At 40.0% G+C, this 24,134-nt stretch overlaps 1 protein-coding gene across 8 annotated transcripts in view; it reads left to right on the top strand.

Moving 5' to 3' along the window:
- TTK (TTK protein kinase) overlaps window positions 1-14,885 on the top strand; it is a 46,079-nt gene extending 31,194 nt beyond the window's left edge. For 6 of the 8 annotated variants that reach the window (XM_087775375.1, XM_087775374.1, XM_087775368.1 and 3 more), the window contains exons 15-24: window positions 347-439; window positions 4,635-4,792; window positions 4,883-5,034; window positions 6,301-6,425; window positions 6,747-6,827; window positions 8,351-8,527; window positions 9,261-9,351; window positions 9,620-9,717; window positions 10,924-11,047; window positions 14,476-14,885. In XM_087775375.1, the coding sequence (XP_087631501.1) occupies window positions 347-439; window positions 4,635-4,792; window positions 4,883-5,034; window positions 6,301-6,425; window positions 6,747-6,827; window positions 8,351-8,527; window positions 9,261-9,351; window positions 9,620-9,717; window positions 10,924-11,013 (1,065 nt within the window). In that variant the 3' untranslated portion in view covers window positions 11,014-11,047; window positions 14,476-14,885. Of the gene's footprint in view, window positions 1-346; window positions 440-4,634; window positions 4,793-4,882; window positions 5,035-6,300; window positions 6,426-6,746; window positions 6,828-8,350; window positions 8,528-9,260; window positions 9,352-9,619; window positions 9,718-10,923; window positions 11,174-14,475 lie in introns of those variants that run through there. The other 2 variants (XM_087775370.1, XM_087775369.1) reach the window with 2 other exon arrangements.
- Window positions 14,886-24,134: the final 9,249 nt, after the last annotated feature.

Genomic DNA, 24,134 nt, shown 5'->3' with positions numbered 1-24,134 from the left:
TGGAAGTCTCTTAGTCTAGTTTCCAACATTATCTGTAAAGAGAGAGGTGTCTCTAATGAGCTGAGAAGCCTTATTAGAGAACACCCTGTTCTTGATTTCCAATGTGAAGAGCATTGGTATCTTTTGTAAGAGTTCAAGGATGTGACATGCCAAGTGATGATCATTATACAGATACTTTTGTTATGGGGATCTTTAGCTTTCAAGAAAAACATATTTGAAGTTTAGCTTTACTGTACTTTATCTTGTTCAGAAAGACCGAGACAACTTAAAGCATATTAACTTAATAAAAAGTAGAGGTCTACCACGTTCTGCTGTTATTTTCTTAACTTTTTCTGTATGTACACAGGTTCCAGCTTCTATACCTTCACATGAATGTCTTGCCATCAAAGGAAGAGTTTATACAATATTAAAGCAAATAGGTAGTGGAGGCTCAAGTAAGGTAAGATGCTCTTTTGTCCTTTGAGAGAGTCACTCATTTACACAGTAGGAGTTGTATTGTAAACATACATGGTGAAGTCATCTAATACGGAGTGCCGAGTACTAACATGTACAAACTGTGAAGAAAAGTGACAGTGTGAGAAGAGCGACCCAAAGAATCAAGAAATTTGTTGTTTTAATGCTACGTTTAGACTTCATCCCTCATGGATGCAGAAGAAACATAGTGCACAGATTAGATTTGGTACGATGCTGTTTTATCTGCGTCTTCAGATAGCCAGCAATAATAACTGAATTAATGTCTTATTATGAAAATGATGCTTCAATTATTACAGGATGTTAAACACACTAGTGTTCATTTTTGTGGACAAATAAAGTAAAAACATTAGGTAGATAAAGGCCGGGGTGCTGAAGTAAAGAATAAACAGTGAACAGAAACTCTGAACAGATGTGGTCGGAACACTGAGCAGAAGTTAAAGAAATAGGAAAAAGTGATCGCCTAACTCTCACGGGCATCTAAAAATATCACTTAAATCAGTAAACAATGGTGGGAGCCCACTTCCTTTTGGTTTCTGCATGAAGGCCTGAAGGTAGATTGTGTATGCTCTTGAAGATAACAATTTCTATGGTGGAATAAGTATTAAAATTCCTAATAAAATCAGCTGTTCTGTTATAAAGAGGTATGCTGCAGTATTGCTGTACGTCTTAATGTGAGAGGCTATTGTTTAGGGCAGTGTGATTACATTGTTGGGAAACACATGGCTTGTAAGGTTGGTTGAATGTTCCTGAAGTGGACAGACCATCCCTTACTACTGAAGTCTTCTGTAATTTGTGTGGGAAGTGGAGTGTAAGTATGACTGAAGTGGTGAGTGAGCTGCTTTTTATAAGGAAAAATGGGGTCATAGGAGCTTGAGAAACAGCTTTGGCAAAATTTCTTGTTCAGAAGATAAAGAATTATAACAAAACCAACATAAGCAGTTTTGCATGAGTTAAATTTCTCTTCTGTCTGCTTTCTTCTGTCTCCCACACCTCTGCTTCACCTGTATGCTTCTGTCTGTGAAGACTGTTACTAGTCACAGGGACAGCCTAAGAGTTTGTGTAAGGGAAACTTGATACATGCACACACTAATTAATTAATCAATCCTTAGTAACATTCTATGTAGTACTTAGTCAGCAGCACATGGAAAGTGAAATGGTTACTTTTAGTTAATGAGGCATGCAGTGAAATATAAATTGATACTTAAATGATAGCATTTCTATGTAAAACTATTTTTTTAAAGTATCCTTTTCACTTGCCAAAAATTGCCCGGAAAGCTTAGTTAGAGCTGGTTTTAGAACTGAGTGTCTCTAATCTTATGCTTAAGTTCAATCCATTAAATCCCCTGGTGTTTTGTTTTAAATGCATGGACTTCCCTGAACAGGCCTTAAATGCCTGAGATGGTACTTAAGATTGACTTTGTTTTGTAGCTTTTCAATTTTTTAAATTAAAAATATTTGATAGTTGTGAAACTATAGATTTCATCAGTAGCTTAATTGAATGGAATGTGCTCAAGCTCTCATGTTGCAATTACCATGCTCACTTAAAATAGGCTTCTTCTTCCGCAAAACTGAGGGGTGCAGAGGTGTCATCTTAAAAAGTGACAAGTACTGTCAACAGCATGTATGCTTCATTGGTTTTCAGGTATCTTACAATCCAGTAAATAGTCACAGAAAATAGGAATAGAACTTTGTTCAAAAATCTGTGTATGTCTAGATTTCAAATATTTAAACACACTTATTTAATAATATTTATTTAGACTTGGCTTATATTTATGACCCTTTGTGCCTACTTTTTATTTTGGTTTCATGTTTGCATATGCAGGAGCTGACAGAACCAAAGTGGTACTGAGCAATCAAGCTGTGTGTTTTCTAATGATAGAAGAAACAGTCCGGGTGTGTCATAAGAGATGGGAAATTGGTTTTAAATGTTGCATATCTTACACAATTATGTTAATCCAGAGAGTAATAAAATGAAAAGAATAACAGAATAGAATAAGATATTTCAGTTGGAAGGGACCTACAATGATCATCTGCCTGACCAATTCAAGGGCTGACCAAAAGTTAAAGCATGTTAAGGGCGTTGTCCAAATGCCTCTTAAACACTGACAGGCTTGGGACATCGACCACCTCTCTAGGAACCCTGTGCCAGGGTTTGACCACCCTCTCGGTAAAGAAACACTTCCTAATGTTCGGTCTAAACCTCCCCTGGCACAGCTCTGAACCATTCCCACGCGTCCTATCCCTGGATACCAGGGAGAAGAGCTCAGCACCTCCCTCTCCACGTCCCCTCCTCAGGAAGCTGTAGAGAGCAATGAGGTTGCCCCTCAGCCTCCTTTTCTCCAAACTGGACAAGCCCAAAGGCCTTGGCTGCTCCTCGCAGGACATTCCTCCCTTTCACCAGCTTTTCACATCCTTCTTAAAATGTGGGGCCCAGAACTGCACACAGTACTTATGGTAAGGCTGCACCAACGCTAAATACAGTGGGACAATCACCTCCTTTGACTGGCTGGTTACGCTGTGTTTGATGCACCCCAGGATGCGGTCTGCCCTCTTGGCTGCCAGGGCACACTGCTGACTTGTATTGAGCCTGCTGTTAACCAGCATCCTCAGATCCCCTTCTGCAGGGCTGCTCTCCAGCCACTCCTCTCCCAATTTATACTTGTGCCTGGTGTTACTCTGTCCCAGGTGCAGAATCCAGCATTTGTTCTTGTTAAATTTCATGCCATTGATGATTGTCCAATGCTGCAATCTATCTAGATCCCTCTGCAAGGCATCTTGTCCCTCAAGAGAGTCAATAGCACCTCCCAGTTTGGTATCATCAGCAAACTTGCTTATGGTGCATTCAACTCCTGCATCCAGATCATTGATAATATACTGAACAGGACTGGCTCTAGAACTGAACCCTGAGGAACACCACTGGTGACCGGTCACCAGCCAGTTGTAGCCCCATTCACTACAACCCTCGGAGCTCTGCCCTTCAGCCAGTTCTTCATCCAGTGTACTGTGAACCTGGTCATCCCACAGTTGGACAACTTGTCCAGAAGGATGCTGTGAGGGACAGTATCAAAAGACTTACTAAAATCCAGGAAAAACTACATCCACTGTCTTCCCTTCATCCACTAGACAGGTGACCTTATAGAAAGATATCAATTGGTTAAATAGGACTTTCCCTTTGTGAACCCATGTTGACTGTGCCTGATGATTGCATTATTCTTTAAATGCCTTTCAATAGTACCTAGTATGATATTCTCCTCCGTAATTTTTCCAGGAACTGAGGTTTGACTAACAGGTCTGTAGTTTCCTGGGTCTTCCCTCATGTCCTTCTTGTAAATTAGAATAACATTGGCTAGCTTCCAGTCAGCAGGGACCTCCAGGAAGAAAAACCTCCTGTGTTGACAGCATACAATCGTAGAATGAGGTAGGATGGAAGGGGCCTCTGCATGTCCCTTGGTCCAATGGTCTGCTTAAAGCAAGGCCAAAACAGAGCAGGTTCCTCATGGTCTCTTGCAGTCGAGTTTTGAGTATCATTAAGGATGGAGATTTCATAGCCTCTCTGGACAGCCTGTCCCCCTGTTTGACTACATGATGATGAAAAAAGTTACCTGATATCTAATTGGAATTTTCCTTGTTGTTAGTTATGCCTGTTGCCTCTCATACTTCAATGGTTCAAGAGGAGTCGTCTTCATACCTTCCCTTTAAGTAGCTGAAGACAGCAATAAGATTCCCTGTAGCCTTTTCATCTTAAGACTGAACAGACTCAGTGCTCTTAGCCTCTTCTCATGTGCCATGTGGTCTAACCTCCAAATCATCTTGGTGTGATGAAATGGGTGTGCAGTGGCAGGTCAAACCCTTATATCTGTGGGAGGTGTTATTTTGCCTTCTTTATTTTAGGAACAGTTCAGACTTGTGATCAAACACATCTAGTGAAATATAATGTGGTACCAAGATGGTTTCTGATAGAGGGTTGTTTCTGTTGTAACTGGTGGCTTCGTTCTTGATTTTTCTTCATGCTGACTTGTGTGAGCTTTGTAAATTTCATGTTGCTTCTTCCTTTTGAAAAGGTACCCCTTTTCTTTGAAATTCTGGCTGTGGTGAGGTGAAGGACCATAGTAAATCAAAATTAGGATTGCATGAAGTTATTAACTGATATTGTTTTGCAGGTGTTTCAAGTACTGAATGAGAAGAAGCAGCTGTTTGCTGTCAAATATGTGAATCTAGAGGAAGCTGATCAACAGACTGTTGAGAGCTATAAGAATGAAATTGCTCATTTGAGTAAACTGCAGCAACATAGTGATAAGATCATCCGCCTTTATGGCTAGTGAGTAAACATGAATTTTATTACACCAGTATCTTTTGATATAAAGAAGTTGCCTTGAATTTTAACATAAGTATATTTATTTATTTTTAGTGAAATTACTGATCAGCATATCTACATGGTAATGGAGTGTGGAAATATTGATCTCAATAGCTGGCTCAAAAAGAAAAAAAACATTGATCCACTGGAACGAAAGAGCTATTGGAAAAATATGCTGGAAGCTGTTCACACAATCCATGAATATGGTACTCTTAAATAATTCTAGGTATTTGTATAGGTTATATGGCAGAAGTAACATGAATGTGTTTAAATTTTGGAGGTGGTACTGCTCTTAGTTTTGGTGTCAGCCTAGTGATCTTCAAAGACAGGTATTTACTGTATGGTGAAAAAAGTTTCAGTGAAATAAAAGACGAGTAAATCTTGATGCAGAGGTAGACTTACTTTTCTAACTCAAAGGGATCTCCAAGGATCACGGTTGTATAATGCTTTCTATTTCCTTGCAACAGCCAGAAAATAATCTTTTCTGTATTAGACTATGGTGTATACTCCCAATACTTCTTGTTCTCCATTAGACTCAAATTTCAGCTCCTTATCCTCTCTAAAGAAACTTTGACATTAATAGGCAGCTTTTACACAGCTCTCTGGTCTTTGCTTTGACATAGTGTTTCAGCTTTTTCCTTATAGTTCTTCAGGCCTTCCTTTCATCTTTACCTACGTAATTGAAGTGCATGCATCTGTATTCTGTTTGGCTGTATAATGCAAAGGGGAGAGCAGATTTGGATCCTTCTCCTATTTAAGAAAAAAAAAAGTGGAGACCTGTACATATAGCAGAGAGCATTACCTCTTCACAGCACAAGAACACTAGAATCTTCAATAATATAAAGACAGCAAAATCTACTAAAACACAGGCTACATACTACGTGAAGTGTCTTTGAAACAATTTTACAAAATATAAAGATGGATTGGTTGGTTTAATGGGTAATAACTGAAATTCATAATAAATCATGTCAGTAGGGTTTGTGAGAGGTCAGTCATGTAATCCTTCACGAATGGTACCTTTGAGGTCAGGAGGCAGAAAACATCAGATTAAGCAATATAATTCTTTAAATACCTGCTTAGCTAATTCTTTAAGAGAAAGCCACAGGAGTGGACAGGCCATTGAAATGATCCAGAACAACAGTTCAGTATGGAAGTGTGCACATACAGCTAGAGGGCTTATCCCTAACTGAGAGAAACTATGCAACTCAAGTATCTTGGAGCTATTTTGGGGTGCCTGCAGATTTGAATAAGTAATAATTCAAACGATAAACTCATGCAAGTCTTGACTGTTTAAAAAGAAATGGAAATACTTTTATGAAATCTGCAAAGAATAATTTGGTTTTGGCCAGGTAAAGCTGATCTGCACCTTCTCTCTGTGCAAGGGTTATGCGAATTAAGCAATAAACACCCCATACTTCGGTAGTAGCTTGGATTGACTAAACCTGGATTGACTTTAAACTCTTATTTTGCAGGCATTATTCACAGTGATCTGAAACCAGCAAACTTTCTGATAGTTGATGGAATGTTAAAACTAATTGACTTTGGCATTGCAAACCAAATGCAACCAGATGTGACAAGCATCATTAAAGATTCTCAGGTAAAATACTTCTGGAAAATGGATGTACGCTTTTCTGTAAAGTACTACAGTACTTGCTGATTATGTTGATTAATGTAATAACTTCAGTGAATACTGAAATTTTATGCTGAATGGTTTTATATGTATATAAACAAATAACATTATAACATATATATGAACATATATACACATAAACATTATAATAATGGCCTTCGGCCTTAATAAAAACAAATTTTCAAGACGCTTTTCAGTGCTTTGAGATAAAAATCTAACTCTTTATCAAGTGAGTTAAATCAAGTGCATGCTTCACTTAAAGGAATACTTTTACATTTTTATGGCTAGGTTGGCACGATGAATTATATGCCACCCGAAGCAATAAAAGATATGTCTTCCTATGGAGAAAACGGGAAATCTCGATCTAAGGTAACATGATCTTTTTTTTCTCCTATTCCCTTCATGTTAAGAAGAAAGGAATTCAGGCATATATCGTAAGACTTAGTTTTCTCAATCTTCCACTGAAACTAGAACACAAGGAAATCCATTGTGCCATGATGATGGTGGGCAGAGATTGAAGGTTAAGTTTATTCCTCTCAATTACCTAAAAGCATTTTGCAGATGGTGTTTAGAAAAATGTAAGTGCTGAATTAATGAATAAAATTGAAAGCAAAACTGATGCACAGGCTTGGGCGTATCTTTTTTTCTGAAGGGAATAAAATTTGCTTTCTGGTATAAACCATTGTTAGTGTGTTTGCTTAAACAACAAGATATGATGATGCTTGTATCATTATAGCATTTTTTAACTCATTTAAGTGAGAGGCAGGTTTTGCAAGAAATGAGTGATACCTAATAAGGTATTTTAAAAGATGATATAATAAACTCTAGTATTCTAGGGAACACATGGATGAATTCTGTGTATCCTATTGATTTTTCTATGCTACAGAGTACCATGTATTGTAGAGCTTTTTATAATTTCACTGGGGCAACGGAATGTGAATGATGAGGAAAGTGCTGAAGGAAAGCAATTTCACATTGGCAGTCAAACTTCAGTTAAGGGGTTCATAGCTTTGTGGAAAGGTATTAAAAAAATAATCCATAATCATATGTGCGTGCATATACACGCTCAAAGATTGTGACTTTTTAACAGTTGAATGGAAGTATTAAAATGTAGTGAAACACAATCTTGTCTTTCTAAACACAGAATAGCATGTTTTATAGATGGATTTCTTTTGTTAAGGCTGACACGTTTTACCTTTAGAAGTTTTACCTTTACATTTTTAAAAATTGTATGCAAAGTACAGACTTGTTCTGGAGCTCAGCTCATCTAAGCAAAAATCTAACCATTGTGCTGGGAGTCAGGCTGTCTGTGTGCCTCTTTCCCCACCTCCCTCCTCTCCCCCACTCCTCCAACTGTATATGCTTTTCTTAGTGCTTTAATTTCAACAGGAGAAGCGGAAACTCCTGAAAGGAACAGCCCAGGTGTGGTGTTTGAAATCTAGATCTGATTCCTTTAAACCCAGAGGAGCTGAAACTATGGCTTCCCACTTTGGGGACATAGCTGTGATGTCTCACTGGTTTCTGGATTGAATTAATTTAGTATGCTTTTATTTGTATTTACTTATAAATGTGAAATTAGAATCCTGCTGTTCAACTTGTTAAGGACTACTTTTAATTTTATTTTAAGTTAGTTATTTAAATAAGTTGATTTTCAAAGATAACTAATAAAAATAACTTTCTTATGGAGTATTACTGAATGAAGCCACATCACTGTCTTAGTAAATAATGGCATGCTGTCTTGGTGATTTTTGTGTGATAGTTACTAAGATCTGTTATTCAATGCAAAATAGATATCCTGTTAAGTGAAATAACTGTGCAATTATATGATAAATTGACTGAAGGTACAGTTCCTTAAGTGAGGAGTAATCTTAATTTTTTTGTTTTTATATTAGATAAGTCCCAAAAGTGATGTGTGGTCATTGGGATGCATTTTGTACTGCATGACATATGGAAGGACTCCATTTCAACATATAACAAATCCAATTAATAAACTGCATGCTATCGTTGATCCTAGCTATGAAATAGAATTTCCAGATATTGCTGAGAAGGATCTTCAAGACGTGCTAAAGGTAACTGTACCTTAAGATTAATTTTGATTCAAGTAATGGCAACTTCTTTATTTAAAGGATACTTTCTTAAACTGAATGAGTTGTGCTTGAGAAACCTTTTTCACAAATAAATGCTCACTACTACTTGTAGTAACAGGCCTTATTCCAAAAGAAGACTTAATGAAGCTAGAGCTACTTCATATAGCTTCCATAGTAAAAGTCTGTTTTCAGCTCAGTAGCAAATAAAAAAGTAAATACGTAAAGTAGTCTGGCTTAACCCCTTCGGCTGAACAACCCAAAGTAAATACAGCAGCTTTTGTACTTGCCATCCCTTTCCCTCACCCTGCATATTTGCCTGCTTTTAAAACTTGGCTTATGCTTTTATTCGAACCCTAATTGTGTTGCTCAGCAGGTAACAAACTGAAATCCAGAAACGCTTATCCCCTTAATTTTCAAATCTCAGTGTTATTTTGTGTCATGCAGAATAAAAGGACGTTGTGGGTTTTGGTCTTCACCTCTTCTGACATTGTTGCTTGAGTAAAACAGGATACCAAACTTTACTCTGAAGATAATTGCTAATGAAGGCAATTAGGTTAATCTGTTATTGTATTTTGAGTTGAGTCTTTCTGAGTATGTAGTTTGGCAGTAAGAAGTTCTGATGTGCATCTACAGGGTCTTTTAAATATCCTCACTGTTAATTCTTAGGAAAATTCTTAGTTTATAGGCAAAGCATTCTTCTTTTTTTCATTTGCAGCGCTGTTTAATAAGAAATCCTAAACAAAGAATATCTGTTTCGGAGCTGCTGATACATCCCTATGTTCAAATTCAAAGTCATTGTCAAACAGGTAAATTTATTTTAAAATAGATTTCTATTAAATAGTATTTATAATTCTGTTTAAGAAAACAAAATGCTTTACTCTTAGATGTACTTTCCACTTGCTGGCGTAACAATCTATTTTGTTTTGTGCCTATGTATGTTTCAGAAAAGACTTCCATATTTTAATTCTTAAACTCTTCATTTCAAAACTGACTTTTTGTATACCTCTTACAAACTGCACTGGTAATTTGTATGTAGTTGTATACAGCTTTAGCATGATTATAAATGAATTGCAGGTGTTCCAAATGCAAAAGGAACAACAGAGGAAATGAAACGTATCCTTGGTCAGCTTGTTGGCTTGAATTCTCCTAACTCTATTTCTAGAGCTGCTAGGGTAAGTAAATTTTCTTTTCTATTTTGTATGGTAGTACATGTTCGTGCAAACAAAGGTTAGAATGTTTGGTAGTGAAAGCTGAAAGGGTACATATATCAAAGCTTTAACCACAGCTGGAAAAACATTACACATTGTAGTGTGTTTGTTTGCAAGCATGCAGAATCTCTCCACAGCCTTCTGAATGAGAAGTGTTGAAAGGATGATGGTAATCTTGATTTTAGCTTTTTGTTTCCTTTCCACCTCCCAGTATTATTATTTATTTCGAAATTCCCCACTGCCACCGCATCTCCTCTCTAAAACAGTCCTTACTGTGCTGCTTTGCTTTTAAGCTGCCCAAAAACTGTGGCAGGTCTTCTAATTTAAGAACCATCATTATGGAGAAATGATCTAAATTGATCTGTCAAGTGTGCAAGCTTTTGGACTGCAACTGTTCTTACTTCCTGGAAGTCGCTGAACTGTTAATGCATCGCTATGTGTAAATTAGTCCTGGTACGCTGAGGTATTACGATTCTGGCCTCTCTGTTTACTGCCTGAAAGAGAAGCTTGGTAACTCTTCACCAACTTCTTTCCACCTGTCTCTCAGAAGCGGTGGTCGTGGTCAAATATGTAATAAGTTGAGATGGAATGCAAAGCTCCTTTCATGGGGAGGAGAGCAAATTCAGTATGCATAAAGTAAATCTAAAGAAGTTTGTTTACACTTACAGTGCTAGTCATACCTGATTTTTTTTTTTAAATATGGGGGTGAACAAGAGATTATCCTTTTAACGATATTGTTAATGTAGCTATGTTTGTGGCCACTGATTTTCCTATCTCATATAAAGCTTGCTCACCCTGAGTACGCAAATACCTCTCTTCCGTGCTGGTGTTTCCATAGCAGAGACAATTAATGTAGTAAACTTGATTTTAAAGCTTGGTAATTAGCTTGTTCTCTGCCAACTTGTGAAGCTCTGTACCTTTGTTCGTGCTGCTAAGTCAGTGTATGTGTTTTCTTTTAGGCACTACATTGCACTACAACTGGTACAACTATGCTGTCTTAAGTGTAGCTTTATTTTCTGAATTGAGAGAGAAATTTTAGTATGGAGTTTGGAATATTTCAGTATGTGATGACTTATTTCAAGTGGTAATGTTTGTTGTAAAGATACAGTTTGAATTCTTGTGCGATACAACTGTGTTCACCTGAATACCTATGTTTTTATTAACTTTCAGACTTTATACGAACAGTGCAACAGTGGTAAAAGTCTTGATGTATCAGCATTTGCAAAACCTGCGAGTCAAAAATCATGGACAACAAAATGATGTACTACTGTTCGGGATGCAACAGAGATGTCTGGTCTGTTCAAAAAATATTTTGTGCTGCTAGCTTTTAAAAAGGACACTCAGCATAAAGTTCACATTTTTAAATGTTCTTTATGTCTTCTGATAATGCTTGCAGATCATTAAAAAGAATTTAATTGAATGCTTTTCACTGTGGGCTGTTTCACTCTTTGCATGCCACTTGGATTGAATCATGAAAATTGCTAGTTGGCGATTATGGTCTTCGTTACTTACAAAGAACTACAGTGTTTGGAGTGCAAAAACTTGTATGAGAATCTTCAAGCTCTTCTATCCCCCTGAAGCTAAAACAAAAAAAGTTCCTAAAATGCCAATTGGTGTACGCGAAAAACATGCAAATATCTCTTGAAATATCTCCTATGACATGAACAGAGTATTGTGCTGTTCTGTCCTTTGCCAACAAATACCTCTTGTGTCCAGTTTTGATCATAACTAAGGCAATAAGGACTATGTTCATATAAGCGATTAGTTACAATGCTGGTAGATACATGTAAATGTCACCCAGTTCCTGAGCTTTTCCTGTGGTTAAGTGACATGGTGGAAGCATCAGTATTGTTCTGAAGAGTTAATGAATAAAATGTTTGGTTTTTTTTTTTGTTCTATTAAAAATGCTACTATAAATGCAACATGCTTCGCAAATTTCAAAATAATAGAAAACCCATCAAGATTCATGATGGTCAGAAATAACTGATATGGATTTTTAAAAGCATTTTTACTAAGCACTCTTTAAAATGCACTGAATGCAGCAGGACTGTTTTTTACATGATTGTTGGTGATCAAGTTTTGTTTTAACTGAGTTACATTTCTGGTGCAAGTGTATGAATAGTAAATTTACTTAAATCATTGAAAGACATGAAAATAATATCTAATAGTTTTTAAATTGGAAAAAAAAAAATTCTTGCCTTCAATTTCATGACAGCAGCCATGCTGTCCTTGGATACCTGCTAAAATGTGGAGCTTGTCAGCTCTCTATCTTGATCGAGCATTTTGAATTTGGCTGTTTTGCCTTTCCTTCATAATAGCCCTGCATATAAAGATCCCAACTTCATTATTTCTTTGTTTACCTCCATGAATTAAGAGTATGCCATATTCCTTAATCATTGATGGAAAAAGTTGAAGGTCAGCACTAGGGAAGCTTTCCTTGACAATTTCTGCATGGTAGATTACTGAGTTCATGTTTTATTAGCTTCAGAAGAGTATTGAAATATTTTAAAGCCTTTGTGATAGCTTTTGTATTTTGTGTTTAAGTTTGGATAACTCGTATTGGCAAAAGATGTAATGTAATGCTTCACAAAGGACTAAGTTGAGGGAGGTTTGTCTTTCATCGTAAGCATATATTTAAATGTTCACTTTTCTCTCCCTCTTGAGTATTTTTTTTTCTTCAGATTGCCTGGATTCACAGGACTTAGTTGTCGTCTTTTTGATCTTGGAACGTTAGGTCTCACTGATATCTTGCTACCAGTTGATTTCTGTAGTTTTCATTTCCATGACTCTTGAGAGATTTAGGGGATCAAAAAAATCTGAGTGGCATGGTGCTACTGGTTACCTGTTAACCTGAACCCGTAGCAGTACTGTGAAATCTCCATAAAGCCTCTGAAGAAGGGAGGTAGTCTAGTTTAAACTAAACTGCCAGGTTTTACTACCTGACAGAAGTATGATTTATGCATCCAAGTACTAGAGTGCAAATTGAGTGCCTGGAAATTCTTTCTGCCTCTGTGGTGGAAGTGCAGGTTCATAGCACTTCTGTCGTCTGTATGCCATCCGGCAGGTCGGCTGTCTGGGGGGGACAAACTGGTCACTCTTGCTGCTGGAGGCTTACTAAAGCCAACACATCCTGCTGCCTTGGGAAGACGCAGCTGGAGTCCAGAGAACTCTTACAAATTACTTTGAGCATCACAAAATACTGGGTAGTTGTTTGATGTTCTGAGGATGTGGATATTGTTCTTGAGAACTTCGTTTGACCCTATAAAAGGGGAATTCCCACTGCCTTTGCCACATGTATTAGCAGAGCTGAGATACCTTTATCTTCTCTTTGTCTATGTAATCTTATCTTACACCTACAGGAACAGGCATATTGTACTGCATGCTCTATTCTACTTTCCCTGAGTGTTTATGAGCGATTGCTCTTTACTGACAACTTCAGTTAAAGAAAATGTGTTACCTTTTACCCTTGGAAGACGCAGCTGTTTCTGCAGTGATCTGGATGCAGAGTGGCAGCTGTACTTTGCGTGATTCTTCAGCTCACAACATAACCTTTCTCCATGCTTGCACACTGAGCAGTAGTAGCTTTATTGGTATCACTCATAGCACTGTCATAATGTCTTGATCTGAAGTTAATAGCAAAGAAAAGAGATAGTGAGTTGTAAAATACCTATCTCGACAGCAATATTGGTGGAAAGACCTTATTTCAATGTGTTCTCGCTATCTTGCTTGCCGTTGATTTATCAGCTTTTTGATGACTTTATAGCCCTATGAGAACTGAAGAATGAGAGAGAAGAATAGCACATACTTTGATCTCAAATGATACATGAAGCTCAGAAGTATTGTATCTTTTTCCCAAACTTTAGTAGCTTTGATTTTTAAATGAGGTTTTCAGAGCTTGCTAATATAATAAAAGCACCCCTTGATAGCTGGGAAACTTTGTTCTTCATTCTCTCATATTCAAAGCAGCAAAACAATTCTTCAAATAATTAATTTAGACAAAAAGTTCTTTAATGAAGAATACTACTTCTGTAATTTTATCAGGCCTCTGCTTAATGTCGGTTTCAAAGCTCTAAGCCCTCACCACCTTCGTATGCCAGTTAGGACCATCCTGCTGTGACAGAGCAAGTGCTTGTAAAAGAGCATTAATTATTCTGGGGTGTGGTGTTCCAGTGTCTGTTCAACACCTGCCCTCCTTTGTTTCAGGTTAGCAGTGATTCTCTGGATTACACCGGGAGAGTGGTTAGGAGTGGGAACCACTCCCGATAGCAGCCCTTCTCCCCTCAGCCTGGTCTGGGAGGGCTGGAGCAGGGGGCAGCAAATGTGTGCTCACCCCAGCGATGGGGCACACGCAGGGACAGCACATCTCCCTTGTAAGGGAAAACTTGGAATGATAAACTTAACTTTGTTATTAAACCAATTGTTATGACATGAAACAGATTGTGGAGTCTCAGTTAGTCATCTGCGGGGACTGGGGGGGAGCTATCCCATATTTCCAGGGGAAAAAAGTTAGACTTGTTCCCTGTAATGGTCCTGTTCTTTTGGATTTTTTTTTTTTTTTTAATCCCAGACTTTAGTACTCCTGTGGAAGTTCAGTGGTATTTCAAGCATAATGAGTACGCGTGCTAATTGTACTCTGCTTGCCTGTTATATAAATGTTAAAGTTATAAAAGCTCGAAGATACTGAAGAAAAAATGTTAATGTTCTGCACCTTTCATATTCTAGACAGTTTGGGAGACCACTTATGGCGTGGGAACTGAAACGCTGTCTCTGGCTTTCTCTGGAGAGGGGGAAAAGAAGTATCAGCCTCTTCAGAGGAAAACCTGTGAAGAAAATCTTTGCAGAAACATCTTTTCACGAAGAGTTATGATTGAAATGTCTCCCAACTACTTGTCTAGATTACAGATCTTGAAATATTTCTGCATAATTCTTCTAATGTTATAATTGTTAACTTTCACTGTTCTGCTTCTCTAGTTAGTGTTGAATATGCAGAGAGGCAGTACTGCATGCCTTATTTTTTCATGTTGTAGTGTGTGGTTTATCAGTCCTTTCTCTTATTCCGTGACTGCTAAAGAACCCACAGGAAATATAGCTGGCATGAGAGGGAGCTTATGAAAGAGGACGCGGGCCAATGAGAGGCTGTGGGTTGTTATCAGTCATCCTTTTTAAATAAAAATTTTCCATTGCAAATGGGTAGTTGATTTATACTCTTTCCCTGCCTCAATGACATGCTACAAGATGTCTGCCTACCTTGGCAGCTGCCACTTACCAGCCTTCAGTCTGTTCCTATTGGTTTTTTGCTTTACAGACAACCATCTTCTTTTCCAGATTCTGCTGGGATCTTAAAAGTGTGTGAAGTACACATGCATGAGTAAGCATGAGTAGCTTTAAAGGACAGAAAATACCAGTCTTAAATGTTGGGTAACAGAGGTTGCTGCCTGAAGCTTTCTCAAGATTACCAAATGCCCATCGTGTGTTACTGTCACCCTCAAGGCCAGGGCTCAGGGCATTGTGTGCATATATAACGGGGAGAGAAGATGGCTGACTAAACCAGACTCTGTCTGTTTGTAATCACTGCTACTGGATGCATGTACAGTATAATGCTCTATCAGCTAATATTGGGATACCACAACTACGTGAAGAATAGCAAGGTAAATGAAAACACTTCAGCACATTCCCTTTAGTAATTCTTGTTCGAAAAATGGCTTTGGAAACTTACAGCCTTTAAATCTAATAGTGTAGTCCAAAAAACCTTTACTCAGGAGCTAACGCTAGAAAAGCCTAACCACAGAAGGGTGACTTCCTTTTCTGTTTATGGATGGGGATAGCATTGCTCAGCCTGAACAGCTGAGTTGGAATTCAAAGACTAAATGGAGCTTAAGCTTTGAAGGCTCTGTTCTTACAGTCTGTCTCGGTGTGCCAACATCCAGAATTGAGTCCTTGGCAAATGTAAGAAAAGGAGGCTGTTCTCTTGCATAACTCCCTGCTCTCAGGACACTTGTCCAAGGAGCAAGACAAGTCTACCCCCATGGCCCTGGAGGAGTTGGATTCCTGCTTCTCACCTGACTTTGTTGAAGGCACTCTAAGCTCCCGCTGGTGAATGCGTAGCTGGGTGGGAAGGGAATGGTTAAATCCCTGACAGCAGAGAGTGCAGAGCAGGGTGTGAGTTAGTCTGAAGGTAAGTGGTCAAATTGTCACTCTATTTTGGTCCCTCCTATGGGTTTCTGCTTTAAGCACCTGATAGTGGTTTCATGCTAAACAGTTAATTAATTCTGGGAGTGGTGATAAGTAACAAAAATTAAACAGTTGAAGTAAACTTAACTTCTAGTCCACCTCTGAAGCCTAGCTTACTACCGAGTGCCTCAGCAAGGATCACAGGCTAATCCTTGCAGCTGCCGGTTATGACAAGAGCTGAAGACTACTTGCTGCTTCCTTCCCATTGTCTATGTTCTCCTGTTGCCTTGCTGCTCCCACAGTTTGCGTGAGTTCTCAGCAGCAAGGATAAAACAAATACTACTTTTTATCACATTTCTATCTTAGACATTCTCAGGGCTAAGACATATACTGTTTTAGCTAATAACTGCTATCAGCTTATAACTGCTAATATAAAGGTATTCCTTTATATATCGCATATAGGCGATAAAGGTGTTTTTTTGTATGTCTCATATAGGCATACATCACCTCCCAACTCGGTTATCCGTGCCCACCTGCCAAGAGCACAAAGCCTGTCTTGTCTGTTGTGAGCTTGCAGAGTATGCCCTTGTTTGCTCACTGCTCCACATAAAGTGAATAAGAGAGAAATCTTTCTGCAAGAGAAAGGCTATAAAGAACGGAGCAGGCACTGTAGTGTGATTACTTGGAGGATATAGAGGTGTTACACCTGTATGGAAACAGAAGGGAGTCTTTGTACAACCTGCCCCTACACTTTCATGGGAGTTGCTGAAATGAAACCTGAGATAAAAATCTGACTTCTCACCTCAATTCCTCCCCTTGGCAGGTGGAACATCCACAGCTAAACAGTGATGCAATTCCAAGATGCCAGCTCTAATCAGATGAATTGCTAAAATCCAGACACCTTTTGCAATGAGAGAGATGACTAACTTAATGAGGAATAGTGGTGCCACTGTTTTGAACCCTTAATAAACACAAGGAAAAGGTCAACGATTAAACAGCATCAGCCCATTGGTCTTGACTCTTACAGTATTGTAAAGATCTCTGGCTTGTCTCTGTACCCACTTAATGTGTGTGTTAGATGGTAAGTGCAAGGAAACTTTGAATACCTGCTTGTTACCTGCTTTGTCTAATGATCTCCGTCTCAAGTTTTTTTCCCTATTTTACATAGCTGTTGAAAACCAATTAAAAATAAATTAAGTAACTATATTTAAGGAAATATGAATTAGATTCTTGGCATTGATACTTGCTTCTTGTGTGGTCTTGGATAAAATATTTCTGTGAGTCTTTGCTCTTTACATTCCTTGTCTGCTTACAGTTTGGCAGAAAGCTGTTTCGTGCTGCGAGTCCGTACAATGCTTGTGGCGTTGGGTGACTGGTGGGGGGGGGGTAGAGCTCTTGATGCTGCTATTGCAGAGTGGCATCGTACTTTGAGATATTCTTAGCAGGGGTGAAATTTGTCATCCACGTGGCGTTTGGATGTTCATACAGCGGGGGTCTGGTTTACCGGACGCTCAGTTCGGTGCAGCAGAAGGCAGCGTCGTCCCCTCCAGGGTGGCCGAGGAGCGCTGGGTGCCGCGGTGGCTGTCGTGCGGTGGAGGGGCTCCTGAGCTGCCTGCTGCGAAGCACTGACCAAGGCCTGCAGCCTATGTGCTTCACTTTGCTGACAAATGTGCTAGCTACTGTGCTGTAATGCAAAACAAAACTTCTGTGGCTGCCTCTGTTACGTGTGATTTGGACACATCTAAGTGGCCTGGGCCTTCCAAGGAACTTGGCTGCTGAGGCAGGGTTTCCAAATTCACGACGGTTTAGGTAAAAGGCAGTCAGGTGCTCTTTTCCGACAAGCCAGCGCTGCCTGCTGGCATGGGCAGAGGTGGCACTGTAGTGCTTCAGCGAGTTTTACAGGTGAAAGTACCCACAGACAACAAGGTACCTCAGTAATAAAACAAGCAGGAATTTTGAGTCTTGAGGAGGACCTGACTCAAAGGTGAGTGTCTACCTAAATCTCCTTCAGTCTGATCTTGGGCCTTAGCAGAGGTCCAGCACTGCAAAGGTAAAGACAAGACATTTCCTAACTGCAGCGATGTGTGCTAGGCAATGCAAATACAAATGATTGGTTTTAGGGAGAGCAGAAGATTTGAATAAATCCTGGCTTTCAGCACATTGTTCGCCTTGAGTTAGAGAATGCTCCTGTTGCTGCTCTTGCTTCTCATCTTCTCTGGGAGGAAACGACGGTGACAGAAAAGCAAAGTAAGTTACCTGTGTCGGTGTTCAGAGCAGAGGAACTTGGAAGTTTTCATGTCAGAGCCTTGCTTTGTAAGAGATTAGTCCAAGGAACTATTTGAAATCGATGTGCCAGCAGCAGCTTTTTAGGGCAGTTGATAAAATGAGCCCTAACAGCTTTCCAGGCCCAGGCGGTGTTGACTGAAGGAGTCTAAAGGAGTTTGCAATAGCTGTGCTAGACATTGTACTCTCTGATTTTTAAATTAGTCTTAGGAACACAGAAATGGAAGGTAGTAAATGGTCTTCAAGAATGTTGGAGTTTGTAAATTAGACTATCAAGTATGACTTCCATAATTAATAAATCGAAGGGAGAAAACACATCAAAGAGTGGAATGAGGGGATACATGAATGAATATAAACTATCAGAAGAGAATCTTTTGCAGGGAAATAATACTTGCAAATCTATTTGGTTCTTTCCAATGAGTCCATGAGCATGATACTCATATATGGCATTTGGATTTTCCAAAAGCTACTAATGCAAGGTCCTTCAACAGCTCTTAAGAGAAGCTAATATGCCAAGGAGAAAAATCTCAAGGGTAAATGGGTGGAAGAAAGCTATTGAATAAGTAGTCAGCCATGCCCACCTCAGGGAAATTACCAGTAAGGTGGGTCAAGGAGCTGTGGTAATGCACATTCGTAAGCAATCTTGGGGTTAAATAGCAGATTGATTGTTGACAGAGGAGTATTCAGAAAAATAAAACTTAGAGCTTCCTGGGGGAAAACCGGTAGAAGAATCTCACATTATTGATGAAATTGTAGAGGAAAGCCTACATTGACAGAACACAAAGGAATTCACATGAGAGGACAATATCCTAGTATGCATATAACACAAGAGGCTTCAGAGTGGTATTTGGGGAAGGTTCTTCTGCATTATACACAGTTCTCTAAAAATGTCTGCCCAACCCTTGTACTGAAGGAGCCAGTTAGAATATTAATTATTGGGAAAGGAAGAGAACAAAACAAAATATTGATACGCTGCTGTATAAATGTTTGGTTTCAATGCTGTCTACAGTCCTCGAAAAGGATCTAGTAGAACTAGAGAATATGGCGAGAACCAGTGAAGGCATCCAAGGAGATGGAACAACCTCCATACAAGACTGCAAGCTGTATGACTCATGTAGGAAACTGGCAGGGTGCTGGAGGGGAGAAATCAGCATTGCGTAGGGCTGGGAGTTGATGAAATGATCAGTCAGAATTTTCAAACAGATGAAGATACTGGAGTTTAGTATGCAAAATGTAATTATGTTCGAAATGAGGCTAGTGGGGGATATTGTGGAAGCCAAAGGTATAAGCATGTTCAAAAAGAGATCAGATACATTCAAGGAAATTAGGATGATCCTTGGCACTGAATATAAGAGGTGTGGACGTAATCTCTGGCTTGGGAATTCCCTTTAAGTCTCTGATCCCAAGCGCCTGGGACGTTTTGCCAGAGATGGAATCACTTACCTTACCAAAAGGGTTCATGTTGGAAAAGGATATCAGACCACACCGCCTCTTGCTCTGATCCACTGTGGCAACAGTTAGATTCCTTAATTGGAGCCCTATGGTTGGGTTTCTTTGGGTACTAGATACTTGATTTCAATCTCCGCGCCTGTCAACAAGACAATTTTCGCAAGCAGCATTCAAATGTATTTGATTAGATACATCAGTGTCAACTGAAAAGCAATCGTTTTAGCAGGCATTTTGTGTACCGGCAATGGCTTGACCATATCTGTACCACGTTATCTGGCATCCCACCTTTGCCTTCTGCCTGAGCCACTGCCGCAAGTAACCACACAGGTTTTGTAACTTCGCTGTAACTTCCCTGCTGAGATCATACGCCGTGCCTCAGAAGGGCACCTGGAAGCCAGGATCGTGGACTTTTGCCTGGATGCATGCTGGGAGCAGGGCTACATGAAAGCAAGCAGCAGAGTAGTCAACTACAGCACTTTGTGGTAGGAGCAGGGTTCAGGTCCGCTTGTTAGAGGTTTGGTCTTCAGGTTTGGTCTTATAGGTTCACTTTTAGGTCCTGTGTACGCGCTATAACTTTCTCAACTCAGCTGGTAACCACATACTGACATAGTTGGCACTAGGTCCCACTTTGCACGTAGCCTGCTGATAACGCTGGCAGCAGTTCCTGCTGGCGGCTTAGGTCGGTGCAGGTGGCGATGCTCCAGTCACCACTTCTGGCACACTGGTGGGTTTTTTTTCTACACGGGCAGGTCTAAAACCAGTCCTGCAAAACTTGTTTAACTAGCCCTTCCTTCGCACAGTTCCCCGTGTGCTCAGCCTTCCCACAGCACCTTGCCTCACACTTTGCTTTATGCATGTACTTATTCCCTGGTTTAGGGCAATAGCTGGAAGGTTTCCAGTGGTGGTTTCATGGGGAAACCATGAAAGGAGTTCACAGTGTTCCTTTCAAATTCTTCTGGGTTTCACTTTTGACAGGTGCCCAGCATCATTTGGGTAGATTCCTGCCATAGTTCCTAGCCTAAGGCCTCCCTGTCCTGGAGTTTAGGTCCTTTCAGGACCTGGAGTAAGCCTGCTGGAAAATAAGGAGCCCCAGAGCATTTGCTGTTCACTTCATGGTCTGTCATTATATCAGGGCATTAAATCTTGCCCCTTTGGCCACTGGTCAAGGATAGTTTTGAGTTCAGGGAGGTTCAGGTTCTTGGAAGACTAGTGAAAAATAAACTTTCCTGGATATTGGACGTCCTGCTTTTGACTACGCCTGGAAACCTGTATGTTCCCAGAAGGGATGTGCATAAAGACTGGTTGTGGAATGAGTTAATCCATAAACATTGCTAATGCATGAGTTGTGCATCCAAAGCTAATGCATCCAAGCACATTTTCCATAACAGCTTATTCATTTACCTGCTTACAGTAAACAGGAGTCATTGCAAGTGGGGACTTGCTCATTCTTATTAACCAAAACATCATCTCTTTCTCTCTTAATTTTGCAATTATACTAATAACTTGAAGTCTATATTGAGATAAGGTATCACAGAGGTTAATTGATTTTCGTCTTGAGCATCTCTTAGAACATCATAGCCTAATAGTGAAGAATTTCCTTTCCCTAAGACAGGCCAAGCATAAAAGAAAGATGAAGATATTAACACAGGACTAGATGAAGCATCCGCTTCCCTCTGCAGCAAAAGCGTACTGTAGTTCCTGATGTGAACGAATCCAATTAAAAAAAAAAAAAAGCCCAGCAAGAAACAGGGAGGTACTGCATCTCCACTGTTCTGCCTTGTGAGCTGTCAAGAGCCTCTCTGGGAGGGTGAGAAACTGCCTGGTGCCCTCCTGCTTTCTCCCAGCCTTCCTTCTCCTTGGCTAAGTAAGTCAGGCTTTTCTGCAGAGCGTGTTCCTGGCCCACCTACTAACCCGTCTTTACCCTTTTGCACATCCTGGTTAGCCACATTCAGAGCCGATGAGCTGAAAATGAAACTATATCAGAAGTCTTAACCGGGTGCCTTTTAGAGGGAAATATTAACACTACTTGGTCTTTCCAGGGAACGCTTTTCCAAGTACGATCCCTAGGCTGCATCCTTTTTGTTGGCTTAAGCAGTTGTGATTGATAACCAATAAAAAGTTACTAATACAGAACTTTTCCCTGTCCCCTTCACCTCCGACTGCGAAGCTGACGGCATGCAGGTGGAACGCTTTGGCCTTTGTTCTAGGTGCTTGACCTGTTCTTTGCATGATTGTGTTTACTGCAACTTATTTTGACCCCTACCCATGAAGATAACCATGTAGACCTGAATTACTGCTCTTGAACTGCAGATGATAAAAGCAGAGGTAATGATAAATTTCATTAGAGTGCTGTTTTTGTCATTAATGAAAATATAAGCTGTGATCCTTAAGCTTTGAAGGAGCTCTAAGAGCCTCTTTTCAGCCTACTAAAACTGGTCTTGCTTTGCACTGAGCTCCTCAAGCTTCTGATTTCTTTCTGACCAGCAGGATGACATCCAAATTCACATGATGAGCAGGACCAGCATTAGTACCGTATGTTGTCATCCATCTTAATGGTTGACTTTCTCCCTGTTTCAACTAGTAAGAGGCTGTTGTGCCAAAAGCTGTATGTCAAGATGTATGCAATGCATCCCAACCCCCTGTCAGGAGGAAATCAATTGTTTAGTATAGTTTCATTTACCATTAATAAACCCAAGCTGTATTTTGTGTCACTTTCTACATTACTATTACACACTTTTCTTAAATCTAGGCATGCTTTCGAGATCAGGCTAACCAGGCTTGCACAGATCAGCATATTTTTGCCTTTTTTTAAAATCTTGGTGGTCTTCAAGAATGTAGCCCTCACTCTAAAATGAGTCTACCTCACCTGCAATTTCATATGCCAACCCCATCAGAATTACAGAAGAGCAGCTGACGGGGTCAGAATTAGGGTCCACGTAGCCTAATATCTTGTCTCTGACCAATACTGGATGCTAAGGAAAGAAGGGCCTGGGGCAAGCGTGCAGTGATGCTTCTGAGATGGTGATCAGCACCTTCCCTTGAGCACAAATGAAGTTGCCCTTCCAATTCCCAGCACCATGCTCAGTTTCAGTGGCCGTCCTGCCTTTGCTCCACGAAGACATCATGGTCCTCATCAAAAACCGAGGCAGACAATTGGTCCTTTTGGGGCTATATGTAAATTCAGTTATCTCTACATTGCCCTTATTTTTCCTTGTTGCCTTTTATGTATGACAGAATACCCTATTTGTTTTAATATCCTTTGCAAGGTCAATCTTAGCTTTACTTTTAGATGAGAAATAACTTTTTGAGATGTTTTTCCCTTTTTTTTTTTTTAAGTTTCACAAATTTTTTTATTCACGCTCTTTCAGATTTTAAAAATCAAAAGCCGCCTTCTTAGACCTACCTTTGTTTGTTTGTCCTGCCACTTTATTTTAATCTGTGATCACTTGTAATTTCTAAAAGAAAATCCTGGAGCCCTTCTGTCCTCCTTACTTAACAAAAGGGAACCGCCTGGCTTTTGCTCTTACAGATCTAGGGGGCTATTTGGTAAAGAGAAATGTTGCTCTCCAGGTTGTCTCTACGACGTGGTTTTTTTTTCTTCTCTTTGTTGAGGATGCCAGCCTCCCACAAGGGTATAGCATCTGGTAATATTTAGTCTCTGGTTTAGCCCTTATGGTCTCTGGACAGCAGTACTTTCCTGAGGGAAGTGCTGGTACCCGGGGTGGCAGACATGGATGTCATTTGCTGTTCAGACAGGAATCGGAAGCCTGAGGAGCTCAGTCTGAGGCAAGACCGTAAATCAGTGCCTTCCTCACGCTGCTGGTATGGCGTGGCCAGATCTGCCTTGGGAAGATCGTTTCAGATGGGGTCAGGACTGGTGCTTGGTGAGCGCTGAGGAACCGACTAGAAGAGGCTTCCTCAGCAGAAGGATGTTTTGCTGCATCTTCTGTGCCCCGAGCTCAACTCCTTTCCCTGATCATAACATCATCTTTTAACCGCTTCATGTTGCGTTTCTGCTGTAACTGCTGCTTCCCGGTTGTCCTTGCATTAAAGACTGCCAACTTTCAATGTGTCTTGTGACTGTGTCGAAATCAGTTCTGTATCAGTGGCAGCCAGAGTGCAGGTTTGCTTCCTTTGCGGTTATGCCGCTGTCCCAAAGTGTCATGGTCGGAACAAAACGGTGCTGATGTGTGGGGTGGTTTTCTCTTCATACTGTTGTCAGGTACTGTCCTAGGGTATGTTATCATCAGTGACGATGTTCTAGAGCAACGCGTCATTGTCCAGTCAATGTCACGTTGATACTGGCATTGGTATGAGAGCTGGTATGCCAGTGTCACCAGTCCCTTCTCTTCTTTGCATGGGCTTGTACTTTTGGCATAAAACGGGCAGGTCTTGACAATGTCTTCAGTCCACTTATTCATTTCAAGCTAATACGAAATGTCTTTTAGCCTTCTTAGATCTCTATATCTATACATATA

Source organism: Nipponia nippon, unplaced genomic scaffold (assembly GCF_047370975.1).
Source record: "Nipponia nippon isolate SJK-2023a ecotype South Korea unplaced genomic scaffold, ASM4737097v1 scaffold_4, whole genome shotgun sequence".
NCBI classification, from domain to species: Eukaryota; Metazoa; Chordata; class Aves; order Pelecaniformes; family Threskiornithidae; genus Nipponia; species Nipponia nippon.
This window is presented reverse-complemented; position numbering and strand designations above follow the sequence as displayed.